The sequence below is a fragment of the Cnephaeus nilssonii genome (assembly GCF_951640355.1).
Source record: "Cnephaeus nilssonii genome assembly, chromosome: 5".
Lineage (NCBI taxonomy): Eukaryota > Metazoa > Chordata > Mammalia > Chiroptera > Vespertilionidae > Cnephaeus > Cnephaeus nilssonii.
Window position 1 is genome coordinate 58,144,956 of NC_137076.1, and position 19,000 is coordinate 58,163,955.

Genomic DNA, 19,000 nt, shown 5'->3' on the forward strand with positions numbered 1-19,000 from the left:
ATCAATTAAAGATTTTATATAAAAAGATAATGTACTGAAAACTGTCACTTAGCTGTTGGCTTTTAAAAAGTTGATATTGAAAAACTAATTGTGATTCTCCGTAAAATAAAATCTTAGTTAGTAGCATAGGTAACAAAGTTGTGAGTGTGTAATTTTAAATACTCACGGCAAACAAGCAAAAATCAAGTTAGAATCTGGTATTATTAACTAGTGTTGGTTTATAAATTATTTTATTTTCTCTTACAGGTAAAATCCCATTACAACAAATATATAGAAATGCATTTTGTAGTGTTTGATTCCATTATCTTAGGGAATAGGTCACAGAAATGAATTTGTGGATCTTAAAAATTCTATATAAAATTTTTTGAACAAGTGCTTTGTGTATTTCTATCCCAGTGACAGTCACTTTTTACATGCAAAAAAAAATCTTTTTGTTATAAAACATAATGCTTAGTATCCAATAACCCTGTTTAAAAATCTTTCACATCTACTATGCAATTCATGCCCACATTTATACTACAAATTCAGATAATAAATATACCCAATATCATTAGTTGTCACAGCTGTTAATGGCATTGACAGGCCTCCTGATCATTATTTTTTAGCTCCAACACTTACCATGACCTCAAGCCTTTCAATTACTCAATATCAAATTCAACTATCTTACAGCTTAGAAGAGAGGGGTCTTGGAGCAGAGATGGAGATGACGGGAAAAGCAGGATTTGGGAAAGTCTTTATGATACCTCTGGCCCAGCACCGAAATCCACATACTTCTTTCTACTTAAAATTTGTAAAGTTGAAGGCTTGGGTAAGCTCTACTTCATTGCTAGGTAGGAAAATCCACCTTTCATAGCTTTTAGCAAAGTATTTGATTTCATCCAATTTCACTAAAGCTCAATTTGTATTTTCCGTAGGCTTTGCTATATTGGGATTTTACCTGTATGATTTCTCACACAGATCCAAAGCAACCACAACACACTCACTGCAGTGGAATCGTTTTGCTTTCAAAATCTTCTAGTAGTAGGTATTCCTCTCCTTCTTCAGAAACAAAAGATGACCCTTGGCTGGTTTACAATCACATAAGAAATGGAGCAAGATCACCATTTATAAATCAGTGAAATCTGTTAAGCAAGTAATACTGTGAGTCTGTAACAAAGACTATGAAACGGAAGACAGGTTTCCAAAAGAGCTTCCGGTAAAAGTGTTCCTTGCCAAAGATGCTAGAGAATGTGTTTCTTCAACAAAACCTCATGAAGAACAGAGATCATTAGTGGAGGAATATAAACGTGAAATATATGCATAAAAGAGAAGCCTATATGGATGGTTTCTTTTAAACCTTAAAAGTTTACAGGTAAGATTGCTAAGTGACCGTACACATGTGCGCGCACACACACACAACACACACACACACACAGGTATATGTGGTTTACCTGGTGGGTTCAGGCTTCTTGCTTTGACAGTTGAATAGCAAGAGGTAGTCTTGAGGATCCTCCTGGATGCCAAGAGTCTCCTGATGTGGTGGCAGGTTAATGAGCTGATATGGAGGAGGTTGGGCAGCAGAGGACGAGTCCACCTGGGCGGACGGTGGTGTTGTGATGACAGCTGACGGTAAATCCACTTGCAAGGAGCTGCCAGGGGGCTTCACAGGATCTGCGACACCAAAGTGGGGCTGTCAGTCTCCATTCCATGTTAAGAATTTTTTTTCTTAAGCAAAGCCACTTGAAAGTTTGGAGGTAAGTTGTTTAAATACATGGAACTAGGCTAAACCATGATCCTGTCAGTTAAAACAAATACGACCTAAACGACAACATTTATACAGAAGATAATCGTTTCATATTAAAGAGATATGAAGAGCAGGGATCTTTCTTCCAGAGGCTGTAAAAAAGCCATGGTTAATCTTGCCTTGAACAGTCTTTAGTTTTGAGGCTCCCGGAAGGGAAGATGATCTACCATATTCTACCGTCTTTCGCACAAAAGGCAGATTTTTTCCATGATGATACAGTGCTTCCTAAGCCAACCCAACCTTCCACGGTGGCCCATGTTATTGCGTGGCGCCTGCAGGTCCATGGTGCTGCGGGTACCAGGGTCAGCTCTTGACCTCATCTTTATTCTGCTGTTCATCTGTTCTACTTCTCACTTGACTAGGGAGAACTAGTTCTAACTGGGGGATTCACGTTCAGGGAAAGAGCTTTTCTTTAAGGCATCACCTCTTCCCTCAGCTCATCATCTCATTTGCCATTTATTGAATTTATGTAGGATTTTCCACGCAAAAGGTGTCAGCAAGTAAAGAAGTAATTTATTAAGCATTTAACTAAGGGCCAGGAACTAGAAAGAAACTTTCATTAGCAAGCCCACGAAAGAAAAGACCTTCAAATAGCCATGAAAAGCAAGCCCAACCATCCCAAACAACATGATGTGCAATGTTCTTTAAAAGGGAAGGGACACTGCCCTACCACTTTGGCTCAGAAAATGTACTATTTTCAAAGTTAAGTCTTCAGGATTACTTTATCCATGTTAATCTGACCATCTACTCAGCTCTTCGTATTTTAATGTAAGCACTGCATTGTCTTAATATTCTCTAAGTAAAATTCTCTAAATAAAATTACTGGCCAAAGTTAATCAACTGACCTAAAAAAGAAACTTCTGTCTTATAAAAACATGTCATTTGCCCCCATTCGACTCTACAAGTAGTTGAATGGACCATGTTTGTTGCTTTTTGCCTCACCTAGGTTTCTACCTTACTGCTCTTCCCAAGTAATGTTGGGATCAAGTTTCTGAGAACCAAATATCAGTTTAGGGTTTGCTTATGTGTGTAAAATTATTTCCTGAGTTATTTCTTAATTCAGAAGGCATGAAGAGCATAATTAGCATCCATTAAAGGGCTAATAAGCTGTTGGAGAAAACTCCTAATAGAATTTTACTTAGAAAACGAATGAACACCATAAGGAAAGTCTTAGCCAGCTTTCAGTGGAGAAAAGTAGATTCGTGTGAGGAGAACCGCAAATAATAAATTGGTCTGCAACTGCCCCTAGCTTCATGCACAGTTTTATCCTATTTGAAACCCTAATGCCGTCACAGGAGTTAGGTTGCCCTGATAATGCCTCTAAATATTCAAAAGAATATACATGTTTTTCTAATCAAATGGCTCAAGAGCTAAAACTCAGGGAAGCAATTCTACCCTTTCTTAATGGTAAGGAGAATATTTAAAAGTTGATGTCATAGATCCGCGAATTTTGTGACACTAACATGCTGTCTCTGAGCATGTGGTAATAAAACTGTGGTGCTGCTCATGTCCTTGTTGGGACAGAGGAGATCCTTTTCTCTGAAGATGGGTGACATTTGCTAACAGAATATGCTCTGTGTTTCTATTGCAAAAGTGTTATCTTGATGCTCACAATTAAAGGGAAATAGGTCAAGGTTACTCGGTTTCTATTGATTACTGACTTAATCTGGTCTGTTGAATAAATATTTTTTCCTGTAAAGAGAAGCACTTTGAATATATCTATGTCTAAATAACTTAGCAAATAAAAGCCCACAAAGGGTATGCATTATCATTAATGCTAAAATAATCTTCTCACTTCTGAACAGACCATTTTTTTATGAAAGAACATTTTATAAATGTAAATCTCACAAATGGATACAAACAAGAAACAACAGTAGTTGCAATTTCCAGTGAAGCAATCTGCGGTTTCTTCAGTTTATTTAGTCAAATATTGAAGACCTCTAATCAAAGCCCAATCTATTTCATGTGTTTGAAGTAGAAAAATTTTTAATCTTATTTGTCATGACCATCTCCTTCATAGATTGTGAAAACTTCCTTGGAGACGTTGAAAATAAACCTTTAGGAAGTGGTGATAAATGCCTAATTCTTATCCCAGAGGTGTCATGACATCAGAATCGCTTGTGGGGTGTTTTAGAAATCTAGGTGCCTGGGTTCCATCTCAGGAGACTCAATGAGTCAAGATTTCAGGGGCAGCCGAAACTGGTTTGGCTCAGTGGATGGAGCGTAGGCCTGCGGACTGAAAGGTCCCAGGTTCGATTCCGGTCAAGGGCATGTATCTTGGTTGCGGGCACATCCCCAGTAGGGGGTATGCAGGAGGCAGCTGATCAATGTTTCTCTCTCATTGATGTTTCTAACTCTCTATCCTTCTCCCTTCCTCTCTGTAAAAAATCAATAAAATATATTTAAAAAAAAAAAGATTTCAGGGGCAGTAGTTTGAAAATGTATAATAAAACAAAATAAACTCTCTGTTGACTTGGTCCCCAGGAAAATGCAAATTAAAACCACTGTGAGATACCACTACACATTCCCTAGAATGGCTAAAATTAATGACTGACAATACCAAGTGTTGGTTAGAATGCAGACTAATGGAAAGTCTCCTACACTGCTGGTAGAAAAGCAATTAATACAATAATTTTGGAAAACTAAAGCTACTAAATCTTCTAGCACTAAATGTATATATATATATATATATATATATATATATATATATATATATCCTATGATGTAGCAATTCCACCCATGGGTATGTACCCCAAAAACTAAGTGTCATGTCCATCAAAAGGCATGTGTAAGAATGTTCACAACAGCTTTACTTATATTAACTAAAAACTATAAACGACCCAAATGTCCATCAACATTCAAACTGGTCAAAAGTTTGTTATACAGTTACACAGTGTAATGGTACATAGGATGAAGAACTGCTACCCGACACAGGGATGAATCCCACAGATTTAAGATTGGGTAAAACAAGCCAGACTCAAAGGTTTTATTTATATGAAGTTCAACTATAGGCAAAACTAATCTCTGGTTATAAATGCAAAATATTGGTTATTTAGGCTTTTATTCTGGGGTGGGGGAAGTTACTGGGAAGAAGCATGAGAAAACCTTTTGGGGACTGGAAATTTCCATTTCTTTTTAAAAAATATATATATTTTATTGATTTCAGAGAGGAAGAAAGAGGGAGAGAGAGATAGAAACATCAATGATGCGAGAGAATCACTGATCGGCTGCCTCCTGCTCGCCCCCCACTGGGGATCGAGCACACAACCCAGGCATGTGCCCCTGACCGGAATTGAACCCAGGACCCTTCAGTCCGCAGGCCAATGCTCTGTCCACTGAGCCAAACCAGGTAGGGCTGGAAATTTCCATTTCTTGATCTGAGTGTGCCAATTACACAGATTTCTATGTATAGATATAGATGAATATATAAAACTATATTAACTGTACACTTAGGTTCTGTGCTTTTCATAGTAGTAAGTGATACCCAAATACAAAGTGAATAAAAAGAAATTTGAAAGCTCCCTAATTAAGAATCAGGAGAGGAAGCATATGTGTATTCTTATATGTTAGTTTAACCTACTTTTATTATTATTATTATTTTTTACATATTTTTTTATTAGTTTCAGGTGTACAACACAGTAGTCAGACAATCACTAACCTACTTTCCCAAAAAGAAGAAAATCAAACAGAGAATCACACTTTTTTTTTTTTAAGCCACCATTATCTGGGCATTTTGAGCAAAGTATCTCAACTGATAAGAGGCAACTTTCTTCTGGTGCATTAGAATTAGAGCAGGAGCCTTCGCGCCAAGTTAGTTAGCTGCGTACAACTCTTAGGCTGTGCTTCCCGGCACTTGTTCAGCACATTTGCCAGCTTCCAAGTCGGTGTAGAAACAAAAATAAATCTGCCCATTTCCAAGAAAAACAAAAGGAATTAGTTTCTATCCTCAAACCTACTAAATAAAAGCACTCATAGGAACCACACACAGTTCAACCAGCTTAGAATTCAAAAACAGACCCAGCATGCCAGCATTCTAAGTATTCAATAATAGCAGTGGTCACCTGGGGCAGCGGAAATAACATGGTAACGATATTTTGAGAGGTTCCTGGAATCAAAACACAGGTCAGAGTTTTCCCCTTTCCTTTTGTTTTCAGGAGAAAATTAGTTATTCTCCTAGGGACTGGGGATAGTTATTTTCTCAGACTATAATATCTAAGCAGAGTCTATTTCTTCCCATGTCTAGCCTGAAACTAGTATAATGAAATATCATTTTGTGTTATCAGTTTTAAGCCACGAGTGGGGGCATCTTCAACTCTCGGGGGGGGGGGCAGATCTAGGTAAAAACAAAAATACCTACTTAGTAATTGGAGAGGGGAGATCTATTTGGAAGCAAGAGAATATAAAGTAACTAGTAATGGCACTGATATTACCTTGTCATATTAAACTGTATGAATGTGGTCACAAAGGATAATAGCAGTTCTTGGAGGTTTATTTTGATACAAATCTTTAAGTGTGTAGATGTTTTTAAAACAGAACCTAGCAAAGTCAGCTACTCCAAATGAATAAGGAAATTCAGTGGTTGATTTTAAAACCTTATAGCGTGAAATATTTTTGTGGCTCCCTGATACTACACAATGAAGAATTGTTCCTCTTTTACTGATTTCTTCTGAGAAACTCAAGTCTTCAACATCAGATAGTCAGACATTTCTTTTGTTGTTGTTGCTAATCCTCAACCGAGGATATTTTTCCATTGATTTTTAGAGAGAGTGGAAGGGAGGAGGAGAGAGAGAGAGAGAGAGAGAAACAATGTGAGAGAGTCACATCGATTGGTTGCCTCCCAGGGCTGTGCCCTGACCGGGAATTGAACCAGCAAACTTTAGGTGCACAGGATGATACTCAACCCACGGAGCCACACCAGCCAAGGTGAGCATTAGAAGTTCTTATTTGGGGGTTCTCAATTCTACTTATCCCTAAATGGGCTTCCAAAAGTTAGACACTCATAGTCCTTCACTGAAAAATGTAGCTCCTCTAAGAGGGGCGTCTCATTTCTTTTGTTAAATATATTTAGGAGAATTATAAAGAAAACAAAGAGAGCTGGAAGAACACTTACTCAGTCTTTCAGATCAGTCGAATCTATTAAAAAAAAGACAACCAATGGGGATAGAAGTCTGCCTTTATGTCCCCCAAATAAATTCTAAATTGGAAGGCAGCAGGCAAAAAGAACATCAGCAAAAAGATTATACAATGACTTAAATTATTTTAACTAAAAATCCATCACATAACAAAACTAATGTGGTATCCAAATCCAATAATTTTCATTACAGAGTGGCTGTTAAGTAACCATTAAATAAAAAGCTATCTCATTTGTGCCTTTACCTTTAAAATCCTCCACTACACTCAAATATAGACTGTATATGCAAACAAGACAGGAAAGGAGTTTAACTGGAGTTAGAAATAATACCCCTGGCCTACTTAAAATGTGCACACATTTAGTCACTTCACAAAAACAACTGAAGCCTTAATTCCCCGCATGAAGCACTGTCTTGAGGCTTTTAATCACCAGAGCTCTGGTGAAGAGCTCTCGATCCTTAGCCGCCTCCTGTCTAAACTGGATGCCTCCTTCCCTCTCTCTGCGCTGCTCCCTTGGGCATTCTGGAATCCTTACCAAGGGGTTTCCCCAGCTCCGCTGGGCCAATCCCAGCCCTGGAAGGCCTTTCTCTTGGCCTGCTGACTGGGCCAGAGAGGAAGCGGCATGCTGACCTAAGCTAATTAGAGATGATTACTGTTTCATTTCAATCCCAAACTTGATGTTGATTGTTAATACGATTTTTCCACCCCTCACTGAATCTCCAGCACTCCTAAATATAGATATTTGGAAATGCACACTTGTGAACTTGAGTATAAGCGTGAAGACAATAGGGTCAAAGACATTATTCCTGATTCTTGGCTCTGCAAACCTTACATAGGTTCTTAGTGCTTGTTTAACAAGGAAGAGAAGTGGACAGGGGATACGCGGTCAGGACAGCCATAGACACGCACCTGGAGAGGAATTCCACTTGTAAAACTCTTCCTGAGGCCTCTTCCGAGGACAAGCACCCCAAACCTCGGATCCTCAAGCAACTCTCCCCTGGCCTTTTGCAGTCAAAGAGAATTCCATTCCTCCTCTTTCTAGCCCCTAAGGCTGGAGGGTTCTGTACCCCTCCCTTATATAGAAATACTACTTCCTCCAAAAGTCGCTGTGTTTTCCTCTGAGCTTTCTTCACTACCTCTTTTCCAAACCTTAAGTGCCCTCTTACCTCTGTGGTAAGTGAACTCATTGTTACTTTTGCATCATGTTTTGTGATTAATTCTCATTTGCTTTTCATAGTTGTTGACACCTGCCATGGCAACATGGTTTTAAAAATAACTGAAGAACTATGTTTAGCCACATGAAAATGCTGCTTTTAATTGGTCAAAAATAGTCAAATATCAGCAATGTTAAAAATTCAAAGTAATATTCATATAGGAACTCAAGAAAGGCTCTGAAATAGTATGTCTTCTTGTCACCTTCTTCTACAGGACAATTATTTAGACGCTGCCCCACAATGGTTAAATTTCTCTTTCTAAAACCTGTAAAAAGTTGCTGCCCAAACTGATTAAAGGGTTTAGTTGCTTTTTCCAAATGTTATTACTATTATTAAAAAAAAATCCCAAATATTACATTGTGTAACTGAAATAACAAAGGATTTTATAACCGTTCTAAAAATGCAATAACGAAGGAAAGAGGTTGAATAGGAGAATCTTGAACTTACCTTCTTCTGTAGGATTAAACCCACAGATGTCGCAAATACAGCGAACCCACTTATTCATCTCTTCCTCGCTGTCTGCTACCAAGTAGAAAATCCGGTCAATGGTGTTGATATCAAAAATGTAGCTGTTTTCAAACTCTTTTTTGTTAAATGTCAATCCAGCATCAACTTGCTGACATAAATTTAAATCAATAATGCGGATAGGCTTCTTGGCATGATCATTTTTGTAATATTCCAACACGTCGGGATCTCCAGTCAAACGGCCACTGCGTAACACAAACCATCTCCTCTTCCACGCCTAGAAACAAAACAAAAATATCCACCTCATGTTAAATTGAGAAAGTTTTCAAGAAGATGCGCATTTATCAAATCAACTTTACAAAGGCATTGTCTAGAGAAAGTCACGTACAATGTTTTCCTTGTTTCCATAGACTTATCTGCCACTCCAGTCGAGTTTACTGATGTCCAAATTAACTTAATAATGTGTATCTATACCATACATGTTTATTATTTTCTATTAGGGTTTCTAATAAAATATGAGAAGATATTGATTGATATTAAAAGATATCACACTAATATGTAATATCAAGTCAACAAAACAAGGAAGATTTAGGTATTACTAACTAAAAAAAGCAGTGACTTCAACAAATGATGCTAGAAAAACTGGATAGCCACATGCAAAATATTGGACTTAGAGTCTTCTCTTACATCATATAAAAATGTACTCAAAATGGATCAAAGACTTAAATGTAAGAGCTAAAACTACAAAACATGACAAAAGCTTCATGACATTAGATTTGGCAATAATTTCTTGGATATGACACTACGAGCACAGGAAACAAAAGAAAAAATAAGAGTAAACTGAACTACTTCAAAATTTATAAGTTTTATATATTGAAGGATATGATCAACAGAGTAAAAAGGCAACTCAAAGAACCAGAGAACATATTTGGAGAACCATATATCTGAGAAGAGATTAATGTCCGGAATACATAAAGAACACCTATAACTCAATAACAATAAAAATAAATCACCGAATTAAAAAATGGACAGTGTTTAAAAAGACTCTCCAAAGAAGACACACAATTCACCAATACATGAAAAGATGTTCAATGTCACTATCATTAGAGAAATGCAAATCAAAATCATAAAGAGATACCACTTCATACATATTAGAATTACCACTATTGAAAAAGCAGAAATGTTTTATATTCCTCGTAGAAAAATAAAACAGCCTAACTGCTGTAAAAAACAGTATGGCAGGTCCTCAAAAAATTCCAGTTGTAGGTATATAACCAAATGCATTGCAATAAAAGTTTCAAACAGGTATTTGTACACCTATATTCATAGCAGCATTATTCACAACAGTCAAACATAGGAAGCAACCCAAGTGTCTACTGATGATGAAATAAATACAATGTGAGATATATATATATGTATTTATTACAATGTGAGATATATATATATATATTTTCAGCCTTAAAAGGGAAATTGTGGCACATGCTATATAACATGGATGAACCTTGAGATGTTATGGTAAGTGAAATAAACCAGTCACAAAAGGACAAAAATTGTACAGTTCCACTTATATGAGGTACCTATAGTAACCAAATTCATAAAGACAGAACGCCAGGGGTTGTGGGGAGAGGAGGAGGAGTTAGTGCTTAATAGTTAGAATTTCAGTTTGGGATGATGATGAAGTTCTGAAGATGGATGGTAGCGATGGCTGCACATCAATGTGAATGTACTTAATGCACTTAAAAATGGTTAAAATGGTAAATTTTGTTATGTATATCTTACAATTTTTTAAAACAGCAATTTTTATGTATTAATATCATGCCATAAAAAGCACACATAAAGGTACTTCTTCAAAACACTTCATATTTCAAGCTATAGGTCTCTCTGTCTCTGTCTCTGTCTGTGTGTATGTGTGTGGGTGGGGGGGCTCAGGTAAGAAGTAGGGAGGATAAAAATGGGTGTAAAATTTTCCTGGTTTTTCACCTGGAAAGTAAGCAAATAAATGGACTGTGTCTTCCTTTTGGCTAGACTGCTATTCAGACTACATGGATAAGAGCTGTATTTTTTTCAAATCCTCACCTGAGGATATATTTTAAAACTGATTTTAGAAAGAGAGGGGAGAGAGAGAGAGAAAGAGAGAGCGAGAGAGCAAGAGAGAGAGAGAGAAAGAGAGAGAGAGAGATGAGAGCGAAACAGTGATCAGTTGCCTCCTGCACGCACCCTGACTGGGGATGGAACCCACAATGCAGGCATGTGCCCCGACCGGGAATCGAACCTGGGAATCCAACCTGCAACCTTGGGGAAATGACAAAAAGAGAAAAGAAGGAAATGTGTCCTTTTGCTATGGCTTATGTGTCACTCTTTTGTCTTCTGGTTAACTGTCGCTTCCCATTCATTTCATTGCTTCTCTGTTGAAATGATATTGTTAAAATATACAAGGCCCCTGGAAACAAAAACAAACTGCCAAGAAATGAGTAGCAATGAATCGAGGTGCACCAGACAGATTGGGCTAGTGATTACAGAGGCCTGAGTAGACATTATATAAGAGAGGAACTCTTTACAGCAGGAAATGACAGCATTAAAACACAGAATTTAGCCAAGCAGCACCTGCCACTTATTTATTTATTTTTAACATGGTCCAAATGGGAATGTTTGTCTCAGTCACAAAATGAGTCACTCTCATTGAATCTGGCACGGATTAAACTGGAAAACAAAAGCAATTACATAAACTACACACTTTAATAAGGCAGATACAAAGGTTCTCTGGATGACGGCACAAAGCACAATTTAGCCACAGAATAAAGCTGGATGCTCGATGAGAGAACTGACATCAGCACCCTTGCTAATCACAGCACAAAAGCTTCTCTATGTTTTGTCAGCGCACAAAACGGGCCCACATAAATCAGTCTTTGTTATCCGAAAATATCTGGGATTCTTACAGTTTGCCCTATTTTTATCCTTGCTGCCTTGGTAGCCCCAGAGGAAACTGTACATTGCCTCGCCAAGGCTGCAGAGCAGTAACGGACAAAAGGGGACAAGTTTTCTAGAAACTTTCAAAATCAAGCCCTCAGTGCAATTTCCCACCAAATTCATGTGGAAAAAAATATCATTTTAACTACTGGACTCTCATTACAAGCAGGTTTGCCTGAGAGGAAGTGTGCAAAAATGTCCATTGTCATTTTCTACATGTACCGGTCACTGGAATTTTAAGTAAGACCTCATCAGCTAGTTTGCATTTCAAAAGCACCATACTCTGACACCAGTGCCTCATCTCAGGATTTCAGGATTAACTTTGGCTGCGACATTAACATCAAAAGAGAACAGCATGCAGAGTCCACGGATCCCAATGGACATATACTTAGATCAGGCTGCCAAACTAAATAAATACCCATAATGTTTGGAGTATACGCACTGCAATTTATACATTCCCTAAGCTCAGTGGGTACTAGTGTCTGTAGGGTAAAGCCCAAACTCGGGCAGGTCACAGGGGCGCCAAGTCTTCCCTACCTCTTCCAACCTCACTTCTGGCCTCTCTGGCCTCCAACCACATGGGAAAGGCCTGCAGTTCCCCTAACACTCAGCTTCTGTTTTGCCTCTGGCCCTGACACCTGCTCCCCCTCCGCACATAATCCAGCCCCTGCATTCAGCTCAGCCTCTTTGGGGCACCGTTCCTGGGCGGGCCCCTCCAAGCTCTCCATTTCTGCCTTGTTCCTAGTTTACGGAGTTTGACACCCCTAACAAGAGGACTGGATCCGTGTCTCTTCACCTTTCACCTTTCTTTTCCCCCTTGCCTAGTCCCAAGTAGGTACTCAGTCCGCTGAGCATGCCGACCAAAGAGGCCAGGATAAAATAGGGAAGTTCTCACACTATCCACGCTTTATGGGGTATTGACACGACTGCTACCAGCCCAGCCCGTTTGCAATTGAGCTGACAAGAATTGTCAGGCAAGGCAGAGGTGTACAAACCATAAATTAATAATAATAAAAAATAAACCTATACAGATATGAAGGGTATCTTTAAACTTCATTAAAAAACATTTCTTTTAAGTACTTTCTGTATTTAAGCAAATTGAATACATTAAATTTGAAGATAGACTTGTCACATTGAAGCGAGGTCTTAAGATATGTTTATCACACACCCTACAGAGAATGGACATGTACATACATATCGGCAAGAAAGTACAGATGGAGTCCCATCCTCCCTACCCAGATGTTCCCTAGTGGTAAAAACAAACAAACGAACAAATAAATTCAATCTGCATTAGTCTCAAGCCATTATCTGCAATAATATTAACACATTCACAAAATATGCCAGTTTGCTTAAATGGCAAATGGGCTCAGTTATAAAGAAAACTTGGTAACTGCTACATACTTATTTTCTGAGTTCTCTGTGGTATAACTGACGGAGAACATGCCTGGTGTATCGCTAGCCAAGTTCCTTTAATATCTTCCCTGTACCTTTACTGTTAGAGCTCATTACTGAGGGAATAGCGAGTATATGGGTGGGCAAAAGAGAAGAGGTCAGCGTGGTCCAGTGAATCCCAACCCTAACTGAACATAACAAATATCTGGAGAACTTGAAAAAAAATTGATGCCTGGGGCCTCACCTGGGGGTTCAAGCCCTGACCCAGGCATAGGTAGTTTTAAATGCTGAGCAGGTCATTCTAATGTGCCACCAAGACTGTGAACCACCATCCAATCAATAGACAGAATTAGATTGCTCCTTAAAATAGAATTTAAAAAAAATAGATCAGAGGTCCTTTTAAGCACATAGCTAATTCCTTATCTTCTCTTGCCTTCAGCTCTTCCCAATGTGGTTTATAGCCCCCTCCCTGTTTTTGTTCACAATATGTATCCCATTAGCGAATGTTTAAACTCCTTTCTACGATTGGAAACCTCAAACCTTCTCTTTTCCTCGCCACACCTTCCCTCTGGGCTCCTGGCAACCCCCCAGCAACTGCCCTGAAATGCCTTTTGCATTGCTACCGACAAGTTTGGAACCATCTGTTATTTTTACTAAATACATTTCCCCAAGTTCCAAGTGCCTGTGAATTATTTTCCCAACTAGACTTCAAGTTCCTTGAAAGTTGAGACCATTCCTTACTTTTTTTTTTGTATCTGTGACAGCGTGGAATGCTTTTAAAGTTTTCTGTTCATCCGAATGATCATGGAAAGCTAGGGGTCTTACATGAAAGGATCTCAGGGAAAAGAAAGTGAAGTCTAGAGTTGTTATTAGGGTAAAGTTCAAACTCCTTTCACGTTCTCAAAACCATACTTACCTGCCTCCCACCTCCCATCTCTCACCTCCACTGCAGCAAACACCCACATGGTTTCTTCTTTTCTCCATGGCTTTAGATTTCATTTAATTTTTAATATTTATTTTTAATCCAACCCATCCTCTCTCTCATCCAATGAGCTCCTACTCACTCTTTAAGACCTAGCCCAAGGACTCGTCTTTGAAGCTTCCCCCCTTAACTGCCTCCCCTCCAAGTTAAGGCACCTACCTGCTGCTATTCTTCTGAGCTCTCAGCACACAGGTTCCCAGTAGCTTGTTAGCAATCTATTCCCTTACGCACTTCAGAAAGAACTCTGATGACTACTACATGTAGGTCTTCCGTTGCCAAACCCTATATAGTGGAGTTTGACCTGATAATCTGAAGGAGAACAGCATTTTCTACATTCTTGAGCCAACAGCCCTTCCATTATGAAACATCAGCCCTGTAATCTTAATAACCCTACATTATCCCAGAGAACTTGGGGGGAAAAGGACAGTGGGACTTTCTTATTTTGAAATCTCTTAAACGGTATTTCACAACTGATATTTCAGGAAAGAAGATCATTACTGTGAATTCTTTGGTAGAATTCAAAATGTATGTGTCATCTCAGAAATTTGAAGAATGTTAGGGTTGAAGATATGTGTTTCTTTATACTTGTTTTCTGAGTTCTCTATGGTGTTACTGATGGAGCGCATGCCTGGTGTAACACTTGCCAAGGCCCCCTAATCTCTCCCCTATGTCTTTACTGTTAGAGCTAATCATTAAAGAAATAGCCAATATTTGTGCGGGCAAAGAGAGGTCAGGGTGGTCCAGTGATTTTCAACCCTAACTGTGTATCTGGGGGGTTAGCCTTGGCCCGGGCATAGGGAGTTTTAAATGCTCAATAGGTAATTCTAATGTGTCACCAAGACTGAGAACAACTATCCAATCAATAGACAAAATTAGATTGCTAGATGAAAATGCTATTTTTAGTTAGATAGGTTTTAATGTAAATTCCATCAGCAGGGTAAGCTTAAATTTAAATAAATTATGAGACAGCTATATAATAATAAGTTGATACAAAACCTTTAAAAACCAAGACTAATCTATATATATGACAAATGTCCATAAGGTAATTATTGAATAAGAAAAAAAGCATGTTGCGGAATTGTGCATATATAATTGCCTCTGTCGGAATGATTGTGTTTTTGCATACACACAACAAACACAAACTATGCTTAGAGGACACGTTTGGAAGGAGACATACCAGAAATGGTAACTGTGGTAATCCCAGGAACAGGAATGGTAGGTCAGACATTTCATATTTTTATTTTATATATTTTTTATAGTCTGAGTTTTCAAGAACTTCCATTTTTTACTCTTATAATTTAAAAACAAACAAACACATGTTTAAAAGCTTATACCTAGACTTGGTGGATGTGGCTCAGGGGTTAGAGCGTTGGCCCTGCACCAAGGGGAAGTGTGTGGTTCCATTCCCAGTCAAGCTCAGGTACCTAGGCTGCAGGTTTAATCCCAGCCCAGGTTGGATTTCGGATTGCACGCGGGAAGCAACCAATTGCTGTGCCGCTCACACTGATAATTCTCTCTCTCTCTCTCTCTCTCTCTCCAACCCCTTCCCTCCCTCCCTTCCACTCTCTAAAAATCAATGGAAAAAACACACTCCAGGGGGATTAACAAAAACAAAAGTGCATGCCTAGAAATGCTCTAAAAAGAAAGTTGTTTTTTTAAAATCTAGAAATGATGTACATAAAACAACAATGTTCATATACATATGGAAATGCACACTCTTCTCACTCTGCAACTAATGAATGAATTTAACCTTTCCTTTAAATATAGAATTCCAGGATACATCTGGAAGGAGTCTCAGTCAGGAAATAGCTTAGACAAATAAAGTAGAACGGCTTTGTTTTAAAGACTTGAAATTTTGGGGGTTAAAAAAAAAAAAAAAGGAAAGTTGGGAACACTTAAAATAGAGGAAGAAATTTCTCCTCTTCTTCCCATAAAGTCTAGTGGTTATACTATACATACTGTTTTAATTTTCTTTACAAACCATGTCAGTACATGGTAACATACTTAGCTATTTAAATATCTAAAATAAGCACTTTGGGAATTACCTATTAAAAATATTCAATTTCCATAATAATACTATCAGGGTAAATGCTATAAAGAAAAACAAATTAACCATGCAGCAGGGACAAAAGAAAACCATTTGCTTTAAAACACTTGAGTTGTTTTCCAGGAAGCACCATCTTTTCTCATAGAGCAAAATAAGGAAAAAACAGGCTCGGTGGAAGTTTCCACTCCACCGGCTCTATCATTATGATCATCTGTTCCAAACACACACAAGCCTAAAATTTCCTGTTTTCAAACGATTGTCACCATTTTCTAGCCTAGTGTTATCTGTGCTAACTTTAGCTTAGTAATATAAACAAAAGAATACACCAAAAATAATGCAGAACAATGCCTAGATGGAAGCTAACAACCGATTCACAGACCTTTTCAATAGGAGTTTACATACATGGCCCGGACAAAAACAAATTATCTGCACCTGAAACTATGTCATTAACAGTAAAACTAACCAAAACATCAAATTCAACAGAAATATTATAGCAGCTGGGGGAAAACATTTGGGAATTTTAAATGATTGTTTAATAGTGCATATAATTTACTTGTTGAAATCATTGCTAAACTGATGCCCACCCCAAAGCTCCATCCACCTAAGTCCTGCAGAAAACAAACAAACAAAAAAGTAATGACAAACACTCCTTAGCATTTAGTATATACCAGTGGTTGGCAAACTCATTAGTCAACAGAGCCAAATATCAACAGTACAACGATTGAAATTTCTTTTGAGAGCCAAATTTTTTAAACTTAAACTTCTTCTAACGCCACTTCTTCAAAATAGACTTGCCCAGGCCGTGGTATTTTGTGGAAGAGCCACACTCAAGGGGCCAAACAGCCGCATGTGGCTCGCGAGCCGCAGTTTGCCGACCACAGGATACAAAGTACATAGTTCTTACACCTTTTCTGGGTCATAGAACTGCTTTGAAAATCTGATAAAAGCAATGAAACTTTTTCTTGGAAAAAAGGCATGGTTTTGAAATTGTACAGTTTCAGGGGATCACAGGACTCCTATGGCACACGTTAAGAACAGTTGAAACAGACTATACTTTAATACTTCTTTCTGCAAAGAACAGTGTGGTTTGAGACATTGGACCCCCAACCAGGGAAATTTAGTTACTAAAAGTCCATAGGAAAGTAGGTCACCTCATGGAATTAACTCTCAATAGAGCATTATGGAGCACGTTGAGTATAGGTTTACTTGTAAATACTAGTTCATATCTCATCAAAATTACCAACTGTCAGGGCTATGGGGACACACTCTTAATTCCAGGGTTTTAAGTGTGTTCACCCTGCCCAGGACGAGGCTGAAGGGAGGCAGGAGCCCGGCTTGCACCGTCCTGTGTGACTGGGAATGGAGACCTATGGTGATGCACAGCTGAAGCTGTACTGGGAAGAAAGACCACCCGCCTTGTGTTCCATCTAATATCACCCTTTCCTTCCTAACACGTGCAGTAAGAGTCAGCGAGCTCATATCAGGGTGTGGCCAGAGGAAAATGGAGTCAGGGGGTCCACTCTATCTTTTGGAATCAGAAGTCAGCTTGCCTCTGGCCTAGACAAAAGGAGAGTTAGTCACATGCAGTCTGGCCAGTTAAGAGATTGGGAGCCACTGCTAGTGATAGACAAGTATGTACCTGGCCCTATCTTCTGTATATCTCCCTAAGAACCTGTGGAAGCAGAGGTAGCATAAATGTCCAGGCAGACTCCCACCCGTTCAGAGGTAAACAGTACAAGTACAATAAAGGGCTGTGAGCATTACCAAGAGCATTCTCATACAGGCTCGGGGTCATTGAGCCATTAATTCCATTTCTAGGAATCTCACCTAAGGAAATAATGCAAAATGCAGCTAAACATGTAGGCTTCAACTCAGTGTGACACAATCTAAACATTCGATAGTAGGTAGGCGGTCCAACCATCCCAGTTTTCCCAGTTGTCCGGATTTTAGCACCGAGAGTTCCCCATCATGAGAAACCCCTTAGCCCTGGGTAAACCAGGGCTGAGTAAATAAATTACGATACATCTCCACAAGGGAGTCTTACACAGTCATTAAAACCACACTTTTGTTTTTCTTTTCATCCTTACTCAACGATATTCTTCCATGGATTTTTAGAGAGAGTGGAAGGAAGAGGGAAAGACAAAAATATCGATGTGAGAGAAACACATTGATTGGTTGCCTCCTGCAAGACGGGGAGGAGCCTGCAACCGAGGTATGTGCCCTTGACCGGAATCAAACTCTGGACCCTTCAGTCCGCAGGCCAACACTCTATCCACTAAGCCAAACCGGCTAGGGCCGTGGTCGGCAAACTGCGGCTCTTGAGCCACATGTGGCTCTTTGGCCCCTTGAGTGTGGCTCTTCCACAAAATACCACGGCCTGGGCGAGTCTATTTTGAAGAAGTGGCGTTAGAAGAAGTTTAAATTTAAAAAATTTGGCTCTCAAAAGAAATTTCAATCGTTGTACTGTTGATATTTGGCTCTGCTGACTAATGAGTTTGCCGACTACTGGGCTAGGGCAAAAACCACACATTTATATGGTATTTAAAAAATATCCCTTTCCCGTAGGTCTCCATGGTTTGCAAAATTTCTAAAATACTGAGATCTCGGCAATGAACTAATCTTCCATTTGGAGTTAAATGGAATCTGGTGTGGAGGAATACTGGCCACGGCTTCCTTTCTATCTTTTCTGGCTCTTCCGTCCCCTGTGCCAGACAGAGCTGACTGCTCAGGTATCCACAGCACCTTGTGCACACCTCCATCAAAGTACTCCCCTCCTGTATGTCAATCAATCCTTTGTATAGTTGCTTTCCTCCCCAAGACCCTGTCTTATTCCATTTTAGGTGCTGAGTATAGTGTAGAGCAAGCAAAAGGACTTGGCTGCTTAAAAGGCATGTGTGTTAACTGAATAAATGAACAAATTAATGACTCCTGTTGACCCTGATGATGCCATCTCTGTTCTTCACTAACTTAGTCTTTAATAAATGGACAATACACCAAACCAATAGTGGAGCTTCTTGCTG

The 19,000-nt window shown here is 38.9% G+C and overlaps 1 protein-coding gene across 1 annotated transcript in view; it reads right to left on the minus strand.

Moving 5' to 3' along the window:
* GAB1 (GRB2 associated binding protein 1) overlaps positions 1–19,000 on the minus strand; it is a 112,955-nt gene that overhangs the window by 23,432 nt on the left and 70,523 nt on the right. Inside the window, 2 exon segments of the mRNA XM_079772077.1 lie at positions 1,431–1,650; positions 8,575–8,869. Of these exon segments, the coding sequence (XP_079628203.1) occupies positions 1,431–1,650; positions 8,575–8,869 (515 nt within the window).